Source organism: Ochotona curzoniae, unplaced genomic scaffold (genome assembly GCF_017591425.1).
Source record: "Ochotona curzoniae isolate NIBS_2020 unplaced genomic scaffold, NIBS_Ocur_1.0 contig_1302, whole genome shotgun sequence".
Lineage (NCBI taxonomy): Eukaryota > Metazoa > Chordata > Mammalia > Lagomorpha > Ochotonidae > Ochotona > Ochotona curzoniae.
In genome coordinates this window covers 7,838,323-7,852,817 of record NW_024465035.1, presented here as the reverse complement: position 1 = coordinate 7,852,817, position 14,495 = coordinate 7,838,323, and the positions used below count along the sequence as shown (strand labels likewise).

The following is a 14,495-nucleotide window of genomic DNA, read 5'->3' as shown; positions in this document are numbered from 1 at the left end:
ACCTGCAGTCTCCCCATGGAGCCACCACTCTGCAGCTATGTACACCCAAGTCTGCATTTTGAAGCACTAGGACAGCCTGGTGAGACTATCTTACCTACTCCAACTCCACGTAACACATCACGAACAGAGATGCTTCTATAGGAAGGTGAGAGAATCAAGTCAAGATCTTAGTGCCACTTGCAGCACCAGGATCTGGGACAAAGATCATGTTGAAAGCCAGTGATGGACAAAGTATCAGAGTTTTTGTTCCAGTCCAGCATCATCGACTGACTTTCAAAACTATGAAAGCAGTAGCCAATGGACTACCTCCACTACCATCTTTCAACCTCAAGCAATGCAGTGAGGACAATATCACACACTGGAGAGTAAAACAAGAAGGTGAGAAAAGGATTGTATGTTCCAAATCCTGGAGACTCATGAAGACCTTCTAGATAAGGAAACTGTGAACAAAGTACCTTTCATTCTCTCCCTCAACCAAGATGGACTTTGCTTAGGCAACAGAGTAGGCAGTAGGACCTTAGGGTTCCTCAGTCTTACTACAAACATGCAAGGTATTTATTCAGAGTACCCTGCAGCTCTAATAGGTCTGAAGCCAAGTTTTAGGAGCTGTTAGGTTACCACATGAATGCTCAGAATATACCCCTCCCCACCAAGGCTCTGGCCACATGGAGCCATCCTTGCTCCATCCTGAAGGAAGCCAAGCAGCCCTGACTACACTCCCAAAGCCGTTAAGAAACCCTGGGTGGTACAACCTGAGTAGTTTGGCCTTTATCAAATCCCCACAAGCAGCTCAGTAGGCCTAAGGTCTCCTTTCCTATCATGGAGGTGGATAGGGGTCACACCCACTTATATCTTATCCACTCATCCTGGGCTGTAGAAAGCACACAATTGGTCCTTTTCACTCTCCAAATGCTTTAAAATCATCCATGGAACCACATACCCTGGATATCAGGAAGCAGTCACATGTTTCCAACTTCCGTTGCCATACAACAGCCAAGGATCTTTCTCACCCATCAGTGACCACAGGAAGCAATTGAAGTGCCTTCATGATTTGCTCAGCCTGAAAATACCTTCAGGAAGTAGCACCCTACCGCTTACAGTCCCCAGAACTAGTGGAGAAGCCTGCTCAAAGAAGGTCAGTCCTTTGAAGTTCTAATAAGCAGAAGCTTGGCCCCATCCATCCACCCTCAGCTCCAGGAAGTAGCTGGGTAGACAAGTTTGATTTTGTGCTGCTCATATAGCCTAGCCCCTGACTGGTCCATAGACAATGACTGCTGTTCGACCCTATGACCAGATACTGACAGGTGCTCCATACCTCTAGCTGGGAATAACCACAATCCCAGTAGCTGGTGATCTCATCAGCCTAATGATGCCGCAGGCCACCTGCTGGTTTAATTCAACAAATCTTGGAGACTGGGCCACTCGATCGACACCATTATTACTGATTACAACTATAGAAACTGCACAGAATCAACACTAACATGCCCTCTTAGAACCAAAGCCAACAAAGCACGACCAGCCCACACCTTACAATACAGGACCAACAAAAAGATTTTATTATGAAAATATGTCTTTATAAAAATGTAAAGACGCAACTGACCTACCGGATACAAAGTCCAACAGAGGAGCACAAGAATGAAAAACCATGACGTTGGCAAAGTAGCACAGTAACTATAATACTAAAACAAAGAAATGGAAATTGGCAGAGTACCTGCCCCCAAAATTCAAAGATTTTAAGGACCTTGAGTAGGCAAGTGAATAAAGACAGAAAACTCAACAACAGTAAGACGACTGTTCATGACGTAACTACCAGCATCGGAATACAAACAGGGATCATTAAAAAGAATTGTAAAGTTGGATCTAAAGAACTCAGTAAATAATCAAAACACAGCTGGGAGTCATATAGAATTGAAAAAGAAGAAAAAATTCAGAGCTTAACAATAGCTCTTAATAACACAATAAAAAAAATGAAAAGAAAAAACAAAACACTAAAAAAAGGGAGAATGTCTGAGTCGTCTGGGACATCGTTAAGTGAACAAACACATTATGGGCATTTAAAGAGAAGGGAAAAGTCGCAGAAAATCTATTTTAAAAGACATTTGCTGAAAATTTTTTGAAACTCAGATACCGAACTGCAGGTCCAGGAAGCCCAAAGGAGCCCTCAGAGAAGAGAAAATTCAAAAACAATAAGTCAAAAGCCTGAGGTCCCCTATGAGGAAGTCCTCAGTGGCCTAGTGGCAAACTTCTCAACAGAAATCATATAAATCAGGAGGTTCCTGGAATGAAATTGTGCAAGTCCTGAAAGAATAAATACGATAAACAAGAAAACAGTTCCTTGTAAAGGCATCCTTCTGAGATGGAGAGATGAAGACTGTCTATGGTAATAACAAACTGACAAAATTCCTCACCAATATGGCACTACAAGAAAAGCTTAAGGGAGTCCTATATTCCAGAGAGAGAGAGAGAGACAGAGAGAGACAGAGACAGAGAGAGACAGAGACAGACAGAGAGAGAGAGAGAGAGGCTGTGATCATATTGAAAACGCACAAAAGCAGAAACATTAACAATAAACAGACATACAGAAAAGAGATGAGGAATGCAGTGATTCTAATTTTTATTTTTTATTCAGGAATTGTTTGAATATATCTAGTTAAGGTTTTGTCTCCTGCTTATTCGAAAGCATACTTCTATGGCATTCTTTTATTTTGATGAGGTTTTGTTAGCAACTTCACATTGCTTTATTACAGTAAGTTAGAGAGTACTTCATTCTTTTCTGTTTTTCAGAGACTATCATTATTTTGTTTTCTAAATAGAAACCACCAGTGAAACGTTTCAACCTTTCAGTGCTTTTTAAAGGCCTAAATAACATTTTGCAGGCAGGTTTGCCATCCTGGTACGAGTGTCTTCCTTTATGCTGGGTTCTGTTAGGTGTCCTCCACTCTTCATAAGGAGTCCTGGGTTATGTTCTCATTTTCACAGCAGCAGGCAGGAACAGCAAGGAGGACCCTGACCCCCTCAACTTTTCCATGAAAACAAGAGCAACATTAAGGAGTTCGTAGGGAAGGAAGGTAATAATGGAATGTCTAATTATATCTGAGAGATACTTGGTATATTAAGAGAAAGGAATGCATTGGTAACAAGGACCCCTCAAGTCATAGGCTCTTATTTTTTAAAAAATGATAAATCCAAACATTCTATCCTGTGCAGTATCCATTGGCTCCTTCTTTAACACTGCAGTACAAGTCTCTTCAGCAAGTATTTACTAAAAAACTACCCTCTGACAAACATGGCTTAAGGTGTAAGGCTCCATGAAACGAGGTGGAAATACCTAGAGCTCAGGATTCGTACCTTCGGGGCATTCCACTTACATAAATTGCTGTAATCATGCATAATTATTAGAGCAGCTGACAATTTTTAATTGCTAAAAACCAGATCGCTTAAGTTATTCTGTGTTTCCGACAATTCCCCATGGTGACCAGGACAGAGAATCCGAGGTCTTTAATGATGTCCACCAATGTAGGTCCGAGACTAAAGTATCTTATAAACAGCTGGAAACTTTTTGGGCATTGATTTCAGTCTTCTGCTCCATAAGTTCTGCCTGTTTAAATTCTGCCTGTGGAGCCTCCATTCTGCACATCTAGATTCCCTAAAGTGACCCAGACCTTTCTCTTGAGCTCCACATTTGGCTACTCTTAATGAGTCTTAAAAAGAAAGACACTAAAGGGCTGGGGCCATGGGGTACAGGGCTAGGCTTCTGCCTGTGGCACTGGCATCATTAGATGCCAATCTACCAGGTGCCGGTCCATCTTCTAGTTGCTCCACTTACAATTAAGCTGTCTTTTTATGACCTGGGGAAGCAGCAGAGGAGGGTTCAAGTCTTCGAGTTCCTGCACCTATGTGAGAAATCTAGAAGAAGCTCCTGGCTTCAGCTCAGCTCAAGAACCAGCAGGTTAAAGATCTCTCTCTCCTCTATTTCCAAGCTCTGCCTTTGAAATAAAAATGTAACAACATTAACCAAAAAAAAAAACCAAAATAAACAAAAACAAAACTCAAGCGCATTTGGAGATACTGATCCAAAGCCTTCATCTTAAGAAGGACGAGTCCGCAGTGCGCAGTCAGCACACACCTTGGACAAAGGAGATGATTTCCCTTTGTTTCCCCAGGCCTGGCTTTTATCACTCCCTACCAGTTTGCACCATCAGCAACATCCTCACTATCTTTAAACACAGGTCTGCTCTTCAACCATTGTTGCAGAGAACGGGAGTGCTCTGATTTTATCCTTTTCTCTGTGTAGACCTTGTGTAACCACACTGAGAAGAGCAGGGAGCTGAGCTCTGCTTTTGGAGCCGAAGAGCTGAGGAATCATTTTTCCGTCCAATATCCATGACTGCTGACTTTCTAGTACCTACACCATCGGGGCACATCCTCCAAGGACAAGGGACTCAGAAGAGAGGATGGTCCTTCCTCTGCAGGTTCCTCCTCTGACACTGGCCAAAGTGTCCAAAGGAAAACAGGGAAGACAGGCTGTGGTTCAGAAGTGAAATGCATAGGACAGCCTTTGCATAACAAATTAGAAGCCCCAACTCTCAACAGTGACATGGTTGAGAAACCTAGAGATAGAGCATAATTTAACGATTTACTTATTTTTATTGCAAAATCAGATATACAGAGAGGAGGAGAGACAGACAGGAAGATCTTCCGTCCGATGATTCACTTCCCACGCTGGAGCTTTACTGATCCGAAGATAGGAGCCTTTGCCAGATCTCCCACGGGATGCAGGGTCCCTAGGGTTTGGATCATCCTCAACTGCCTACCCAGGCAACAAGCAGGGAGCAGGGTGGGAAGCAGGGCTGCCAGGATTAGAACTAGTGGCCATATGGGATCCTGGCACATTCAAGGTGAGGACTTTAGCTGCTAGGCTACCATGCTGGGCCCAGAGCATAATTTAAATATCGGTCCATAAAAAGCCCTAAATATAGTGAACCATCCATGATAGCAGTATATTTACTTCTGATTGACAAGGGAAATGAGATGCCTTGTATCTCATCATCCTTTGTAACATTGTGCTGTTCTCTGTTCCTCACTTGGAAGTCATGTAGCCTTTTTTCTACTTTCTAGTCCAGTTTGCTTGGACTGCCATAAAAAAAAAATATCAGACTGGCACATATAACAGAAATTCTTACAATTCCTGAGGTTAGAAGTCTTCAAAAGAATTATTGAAATGTCTGTTTGCTCCTGAGGACTGTGTTCCTGATTTTCTGACCGCTACGTTCTCCGATTCTTCCTCCACAGGATAACTCTCCCTCCTGGTTTAGGGTCCACGACGGTTGATCTTATTTAATTTTGATTATCCAATTTAAATCCTATTTCTAAATACAACCAAAATGGGGATTGTAGCTTCAATAAACAAATTTCATTAGGACAAAGTTATATTTAGAAAGGAGCAAGAGGAAAACTTTGATAAAATCTTTTACTTCTAGAACTTCCTATGTAGACATTTCACAAATCGTTGTCTTTCCTAATCAGTGTCCTGAAACTTAGTTTTATGCCTAAACTAATGATAAAAATGTCTGAGCAAGTTTGTTATTCTCTAATCTCTCTAAAACTCAATACATTATTAACGAGGGAAAGGCAAAGCTTTGAGAGAAAAAGGGATGATTCTAAACTAGGGCAATGGGGCATTCTAATTTCTGATTAGCATTTTCCCCATATATTTCCCATATGCTGTCCTGGATCACTTAGAACTTTCGGGAAACCTGAGATGTCAACATCCAGCCCTACACAGGCTCCATGCATTTAGACACCAAGGCTGCCAGGTCCTGCCTCATTCAAAACTGCATGATGAAAGTACAGCTGCACATACAGGCCCCCCAAATCCTCAGACTTTCCAAACTGATAGTTGAGTTCAGCAAATACACTCCACCCTTTGAGATGATGTGTCTCTTCTTTTGTCTCATGAATAGTGAGACAGGCTCTGTGTTAGGAATCAGCAAGAGAAAATGGTCAGGCTGATATCCTTGAAATTAACATCCTTTTTTTTGTCACAAAACTGCCCTTAATGACTGGCATGTAGATGTGGTTTTTAAATGCATAATTTAAAAATAATATATAATAACAAGTGATCATGTGTTAATATATTAATATAATTCAATAAAAGATCATGTGTTAATATATCAATAACTGTTATATATATTTTAAGAGCAACTATAACATAATAGCAAGATACTTTCAACATATCTTAACTCAGTGTGTTAGCATTGAATAGTTGTAATTCAAAGGCTAAATTTCCAGGTTTCTATAAAGACTATTTATGTGAGATAAGCATTAGTGGAAGTTATGAAACAATTACTGAGTTGAAAGAAGGTGACTTCTCACGACTCTCTGATGAGCACCAAAAAAGCAACTCACCATTCTTCTTGTAGAACATAATTTCTCCCTTGAATTCTGTTTTTTCCTCCAGTGACTTTTCTATTTGAAGCATCAGTTGTTCATTAGTTTCAATGCCAAATAAGAACTTGCAGCTGCAACTCTTTTGCATGACTTCAGTCCGGGCAAATCCAGCCAGCTCGCAGAAGCCATCAGAGCAGTACACAATGGGAAAACCTTTAGCCACCTGAGCATTGGCAAGGATGAAGTTGCTGTCTGTGGAAAGAAACCCAGAGAAGATACTCAGCAATCTAAATTCTTACTTCTCTCTTTAGAATCAAGCCACAAGCATATATGTTTAGTAACAGTGGCTAACAATGGTTCCGAATGATATACAGGCAAAAGCGTATATCCCAAACACAAATGGCATGGGCATGTAAAGGTATGGATTAATCTGATTTTGATTTGCATTTTGAAACACACTGTGGAATAATCAGTATTTATTGGTCTGTTTTGAAGTCATTAACATCTCCCTGGCAGTGAAAAGGTGAAACTATTGACCAACACTGAGTTCTAACTCAAATCTGCTCTAAAGTACATAGATGAAATTGAATACGTTACTCTTTTCTCACATTTTATTTCCACAGAAGCAGATCCTATGCCTGGATTTTGAGTATAGGTAGTTTTTTTTGGGGGGGGGGTTAGTAATTCAAGAAGAAAACATAGGGAATTGGGATAGTTAAAGGAGGAAAAGCAATAAAGAGTTAAAATCGTTTTCTGCAATGGCAGTGGGACCTAATCGCTAGTGACCATAAAGGTGACTGTGAGAATATAACTTGATATGGTCACAAGAGAGAACACACGAATATTTACCCACTAGCATTCATACTTCATTGGTACAAAGTCACTCAGAGTGGCAATTGCTCTGGCATTTCTGACCCATCCAACTTGGGCAAAGTATACCCAGGAGATCACTAGCGAGACTGCAGAAGACATCAGCACACAGAGTCAGCACATTACTGCAAGCGATGTAAGGTAACATTGGCATGTGTGCTCCAAGAAAAATGTTCCTTTACAGATGTGATAGCTGAATTACTGAGACAGCATGCATACTCTGCTTAGCAAAGTATAAGGAACAGTGACGTATTCAAACTTATTTGTATTCCATCCTCTGCATGAGTTCCCCCATTGCTATCCATCAGCCTCACATAGGCCAAATCAACGGAATTGTCCAATTTTCCACAAAAACCTCTGATACTACTGACATTATGAGCTACGTACACTTTTCCCTCTTTGTAACGTTAGCTACTTTGGACATTTCATTGAAATAATGAAAAGACAATACATCTGCCAAATATGCAATGTATGTTGTCTACTTAAATATAAGCGAGTTAAATGATAAATGCAGCTGGCCTTTCGAGAGAAGCAACTGTGGGCAGAGAGGAACACCCATTTTTACCTAATAAAGTTTAGTATCATATGTCTTATATATTGCCTACATCAGACAACCTTTCTTGCATGCTGCGAGAAAGGAGGAATTCCAGACAAACTGCACGGTCAGCAGGAGCAGCACTGAGTATCTATCATATGGGTTTTTCTGTCTCCGTTCAAACTTGTGTAGTTTGTTTCCAGTTGATGATGAACTGCCCAAATGAAGTCCATTTTACTCAACTTTGTTCCAGTTTTTAAGCCTGAAGTAGCAGTCCTAGTGCAAACATTTGCTTCCGGCTTTGTGAAGCTAGCTCTTCTACCACCCCAAGCTGAAGATGTACACTGAGCAATCTCCAAGTGTGCATTCCTTTGAAGCCATGAGAGTGAACTAGATAATTCCAGATCAATTGCTAGTTCTTTCACAAAGTTACGTATTGGCTGTGTTCTATATGTTGGATTTTGTCCTGGGTCCAGATTTTCTGTACCTAGACATCACTCTCGTATCTAAGTACAGATGTTTTCCAAGGTATAATTCTCTTCTTCCCTCAGTGAAAAAAGCCATAACTTAAATTCACCTGATAACCCCTCCCGCTTATAGTTTTTCAACCCTTAGGGATCCTCATGCAATATACTGTTTTTATTTCTGATAATAAGGGATATATAATTTTGATATTGTGGATATATACATAATATATATGATATTCCTTTTGTGCATGTTTTAATCACCAGCTTCCTTTATAACTCTTAGCATCTGTATCAATCGGCTACGGATATAGATTTAAGTATAGTCCTTCAGAGCTACCGTAGGCTTCTGAAAAAAAGTGCTCGAAGACTTATCAAGTTGCCTAATCTGTGTATTTCATTAAGGAGTATAGCACACTTGAGGTCATTCTTTGCGTAAATACACTTGAAAAAAATAAACTTAAAAAAAAAAGGCAGTTATTTAACCTGTTTACATTTAGCACATGTCCTCAATATGTAATCACACTTCGATTCTGAAGAGAATTTTGTGGCAGCCTGTGTTTCATGCAGCTAAATGTGTGATTTACATGGATGAGTAAAAATAACAAACAGTAATCTTGAAGAAAAAAAATTAACAAATTTTGAAATTTTCAAAGAACAAAGTTAAAAGCTCATTAATTCAAATATGTTTGAAACACTGTTCATAATTTGGAACTGCAAACACGTTTTAAAAGATTCTCTTTTGCAGCTGGATGAAGCTCAACACCGAGTTCTGATTCTTGTGAGGCTCATTTTCTTGAAGATCGGTAATATGAGCTTCATCTTGAACAAGACTGGTTTCTAGTGACGCACAATGGCAAGACCATCAAAACTAAAATGAATGTAGCAGCAGGCTCACTTGATGGAAATCTGCATTTACATGTATATTATTCCGGAATTTCCATGGTCATAGTTCCTGTTCCTCTCTACCCTCCCCCACACCAAAACCAAACAGGAACTGTGAGTGAGCTTCCTGGAATGGTCTAGCTTTCCTACTGTTTGGCAAAGTGAAAGGCCTGAGAAAGCTCAAGCATTGCCCCGGTTCCCTGTTCTCAATACACAGTTGGATGATGTAAACCCTCCACTCCTCCAGCTCAGAAGAAAGGTAAGGGGTTAGTTAGGAATGACAGGGCACGTATTTTCTGAGACAATCTCTAATTCCATTTTTTTTAAAAAACATGAATATGGCCAATTGGACATAAAACTGTATGTGTATCTTTTGAAAATGTATTTATTTCGTCACTCTATTTGGCTTATGGAAAGGAAGATTAAATGGTTGCAGCAAAGAAACCAGCTGTAGTGTACAAAAGCCCAGAGTTCCAAACATTGAACTTAATTTGCCTGTGGATTCTCCTGCAGCACACACTGGATTGTGGCTCCAGTAAAATTTAATACAGAAAGTATTTCCTTTTCATTTTTAATAGACAGGAACAGTCTCTTCACATCAGGCATACATGAAAACTGGGGAGGAGGTGACAGGTTAGCTCAATTCGCTACAACTCCGTCTTGCAGCACTGGCATCCCATAGGGGTGCTGATTTGTGTCCTGGCAATTCCACTTCCCATCCAGCTCCCTGCTTATGGCCTAGGAAAGCAGTGGAAGGTGACAAGTCCTTGAGCCGCTGCACTACGTGGGAGACTTGGAAGATGTTCTTGGTTCCTGATTTCAGATTGGCCCAACTCTGGGAAGTGAACCAGAGGAAGAATGACCCTTCTCCTTCCCTTTGAAAATCTGCCCTTTCAATAAAAATGGATAAATTTCCAAAAAAAAAAAAAGAGAGAAAGAATATTAGGGAACAAAAGTGATTATTAATTCAGCCCTACTGAGGTTACTTTATTTTTTTAATACAATTGAACAACTTCTATACATGAATTTTTGAAGACAAAATATGTAAATTAGTGTGCTAGTGCACCAAAGTAGACTAACCTTTCTTTTAAATCTTAGCTCTGTGGACACTAACAGCATTAAAAAATTCTTTACAACTTGGTAGTATTTTCCAGAAGCTCCCCTGCCCACTGTACAGTCTCTGCGTCACAGTGCTTATGTTAGATTAAGCAAGGAGGGATGAGGGGATGAGCGGCTTTATAGAAAATAAGTTAATTGTAGCAGGAAACACAAGGCTAACCTAATTTGATAGCTGTAGATATTGTGTGATTGCTTTGGTGTTTTTATCCTCATGTCTTTATGACAATGTAGACAACATAAAACCAAGGTGACACCTGCTAAGGTTAGGCTTCTGGAAAGCTGAGGTAAGAAGAGGCAAGAAGACGATGATAAATAAGAAATAAACCAACAGGGCCCCGGCGCGGTGGCGCAGTGGTTAAGGTCCTCGCCTTGCATGCCCGGGATCCCATATGGGATCTCCGAGTTTGTTTCCATCTCAGACATGTGGCAAAGAAATGACTCATGTGTAAATATTGGATGCAACCTAATTAATTGTAATAAATGATATGCAAATGTCACACATAATTTTAACCATATGAACAAGAGAAGAAATAAAGAGCGGGAGAAAGGTAGGGAAGGAGGGACAAAAACCAACAGAGAAGGGCCTGGCATGAGGGCTCAATTGGCTAATCCTCCCCTTGCAAGCACTAGGATCCCATATAAGCACGGTTTGTGTCCCAGCTGCTCCATTTCCAATCATGCTCCCACTTGTGGAGGAAGCAGGATGCAGAGGAAGATGGATTGAGGTCTTGGGACTTGGCATGCATGTGGAGGATTGGAAGAAGCTCCTGGTTCCTGGCTTCAGCTTCACCTGGAGAGTGAATCATCAGATGGAAGATCATCCTTTCTGTTTCTCCTCCTCTCTGTGTATCTGACTTTCCAATAGGAATAAATATTTTTTTAAAAAAATGTTATACTAATGCCTGATAAATGAATACACTGCTAAATGAATCAGCCTTATTTTTTCCATAGATATTGTTTCCAATATTTCTTAGACTCAAAACTCAAACATTTCACAAAGATTTTTGAGTTAGGTGACAATTTTGCTTTGCATTCTAATTCTACAAATGAATTTATCATTCATTTCCCAGGCATTGCAATGAGTACTCAGGAAGCAAGAAAGAAGAGAGGAGGGATCACATGAGAAGAGAGGAGGGTGGGGAGAACCTTGTGGTGGCAAGGCTCCAGAGTTGGGTGAGTGTCATGGAGCTGTCCTGGAGGATTTCCAGTCCATGGATGATCCTACTGATTTTAGGGACCAAAGTCAGCTGGCTATTTTGTTAGGATAGACCCTAGATGAGCAAGGGCCAAAGTGCATAGACAACTCAGGGGTATCGTCACAGTCCACAAAAATTACAAGGTGGTTTTCAACTAGAGGGATCACAACGAATATTCTGTGACGTGGTAAGATCTTGGACTTCTGGCGGAAGACATGAAACGCTCTGCCTCCAGATTTAATTGCAGTGAGAAAGGAAGTGAATGTTCATGTCAGTGCTTTTGCCTTGAGAATTAGATGGGTTGAGATGCAACTTCGAAGACATGATTTGGAGTTAAATTGCTTTGAAACAAAAGACAGGTGCACACACACGCGCGCGCACACACACACACACACACACACACAAACCCTGAATCTGGGTGATTCCTTAATCCTTCTCTGGGTCTCCCAGAGATCCACAGATACAACTTTATCAGAACTGGTATGCTAATTATACAGATCTCATGATTTTGTCGTTTGCATTTGTTCTAAGCTTAGGCTATAAAGTATAAGATTTTCATTGTCTACAATTCTGCGATCAAGAGTATGTACTTACATTTGCTTCTATACAGACTCCTGAGCAGAATTCAAAGAATGCATTACTCTTGTACAGATTTGCCCATTGTGGTTATAGTCCACTTCTCCAGTGTATGTCTTTTTCACTAATCTAACAAGTTAAGCCTTTCAACCATTAACACTTTTGGAAAGAATAATCATGGTTGCCACGTAAAACTGAGCAGATCCTGTTTTGAACAGAAAAAAAGGCTAAAGAGGTGAATGGGTACTAAAAAGCAGTTTGCACTGGGAGTGTCAAATCGTGCACCCTAGTATTGAACTATGTCCATTAGAAAACAGATGCTTCTGTCCAACTTCCACAAAGGCCATGAGAAATTACTAGAAAAACAGTCTGAATGAATGATAAATAATGGACACATCTTAAGCTAACAATGAAAACGACAATAAAAGCATTTTCAGATGTGTCTTTTGACCTCCCATAAAATGGCTACTCTCAGTGGATTTAAAATACTAATTTCAAAAACAAAACATTTTAAAATCCCACACTGATGCTTGCATTAATACTGCATTAACATGCATTGCAGTTTAATCTGATCATGAGAGTAACATTTTTATCTTAGAATCTCATATAACTCTATGATAGTTATTTGATTATTCAATAACAGTGAAACAAATTTGGTTCCAAAGGAATCATAGTTAGCAAATGTAGAATATTAGATTAAAATTATGTTGGGTTTTTAAACCAATCGCTTTTTGACAATTGCATTCAAAAAAACTTCAGCATAATGTATGTACACTTACATGAATATGGAGTCCTATTGTCTTACAGTAACGTATTTACAATTTCTGTATTTAACTTGTGTCCCTCTTTCTCTTCCCCTTATCTTAGATACCTTCCTTTAGCTATATCTTATCTGGGTACCTATTGTGACAATCTAAGAGTAACATCTGAGTGAATAATTTTGTACATTCTAAACTTAAGCCTTCCTTGGGGAGACACTGAAGAATAGGCATTCAGGAGGTTATTTGACATAAAACTTATCTTGCCAACTTTGAGTAATTTTTTCATAATGAGTCAGTATTTTCCTGCTTGCTCCCTCCCTTGCAAAACACAAGAGTAATTCCTAAGTAGTTCACATACCACAAAAACTTAGAAAGCTTGGTGACAACAGTGCACATAAGACGAACAAAGATTGCGTACGATTCATAAAGGAATGACTTGCACGCATCTCGTGTTCCTGCTTTGCTGGTGAAAAACCTATGTGCCTATGCAGATGACTCTAGAGAAACACCTAGTCCAGTCATTAAGAGAGAAACACGGTCTATGAAGGCTCCTTGAACCCTGGGATTGCGTATTAGCCATTAGTTCTGTAGAGTGATGGAAATGAAATTACCTCTAGGAATCCTGGATCAATGTATACAGGATAAAAAGATTCGGATAGCAGCGATGACTGTGCTGTCACAGTCGAATAGCAACTGGGTGCTTGCATCCTGTTTAGGAGTGCATGGGTTTGAGTAGTGTTTCCTCTTGGGAGAAAGAGATGATGACTCAAATATTTGAGTCACTGTTGTAGGAAGCCCTGATAGAGTTCTTGGCTTCTGTTTCTGGCCTGGCCCAACTTGAACCGCTGCAGTCATGAAGCATGAACTAACTGTTGGAGGCATCATCTCTGCCATTTTCTCAAATAAGTTACATGAATAAACAAAAAGTTCATGAAAGTACGATTAGAAAATGATATCATTTTTTTCCAAAACATTTACACGTCTTTCATACTGGTATGTCTTGGTGCTACAACACCAAGTGTCCCTGCCTCACTTCTTCATCACTATTATTTATTCAAAGAACTTTAAAAACTCTATGACAAAGAACTTTAAAAGCCTATGTTGAATGGCTTATCAAACAAGTGAACAGTGTTTCTTTTCAAGTGAGATGACAAAGTGAGTGCAAAAACAAGTTTTCCTGGTTTTACTTTTGAATCATTTCCCTGTAGCTAAAACAAAACAAATTTAAAAAATCAGTGCAGTTCCACGCACATGCCTTCTACACAGTACATTATATTCTTCTAGCTCTGTGAACCCAAACAGTGAGACACAAACCAAGAGGACTAGACAGGATCTGCATTTTACGAAACATTCCCTTCTTGCCTAATATTTATATATTCCAGGTAAAACACTCACACAGACTATTATGGGGATACTGTTTTTCATCCTTAAATATTCAAGCATAAAACCTGAAGGGAGAAGTCTGACCAACAAAAACAATTAATAATGACATGCTCCATATTTGTTTCTGACTTAATAATATCACATGTGCACACGAAGCTGACAGCTGCTGAGTCACTCTCCAACTGGCCCCAACGACCAAAACTGAGCAGATCCGAAACCAGGAGCCAGAAGCACACGTGCATGCAGGGTCCAAGGCGTTGGGCCATCCTCAACTGCTTTCCCACGTCACAAGCAGTTAGCTGGATGGGAAGTGGTG

At 40.0% G+C, this 14,495-nt stretch overlaps 1 protein-coding gene across 1 annotated transcript in view; it reads right to left on the bottom strand.

Annotated features, from left to right (window-relative positions):
- The window catches only part of KCNH8 (potassium voltage-gated channel subfamily H member 8), a 202,496-nt gene that overhangs the window by 133,343 nt on the left and 54,658 nt on the right, over positions 1–14,495 (bottom strand). Inside the window, exon 2 of the mRNA XM_040965251.1 lies at positions 6,409–6,642. Coding sequence (XP_040821185.1) covers positions 6,409–6,642 — 234 coding nt within the window. The remainder of the gene's footprint in view (positions 1–6,408; positions 6,643–14,495) is intronic.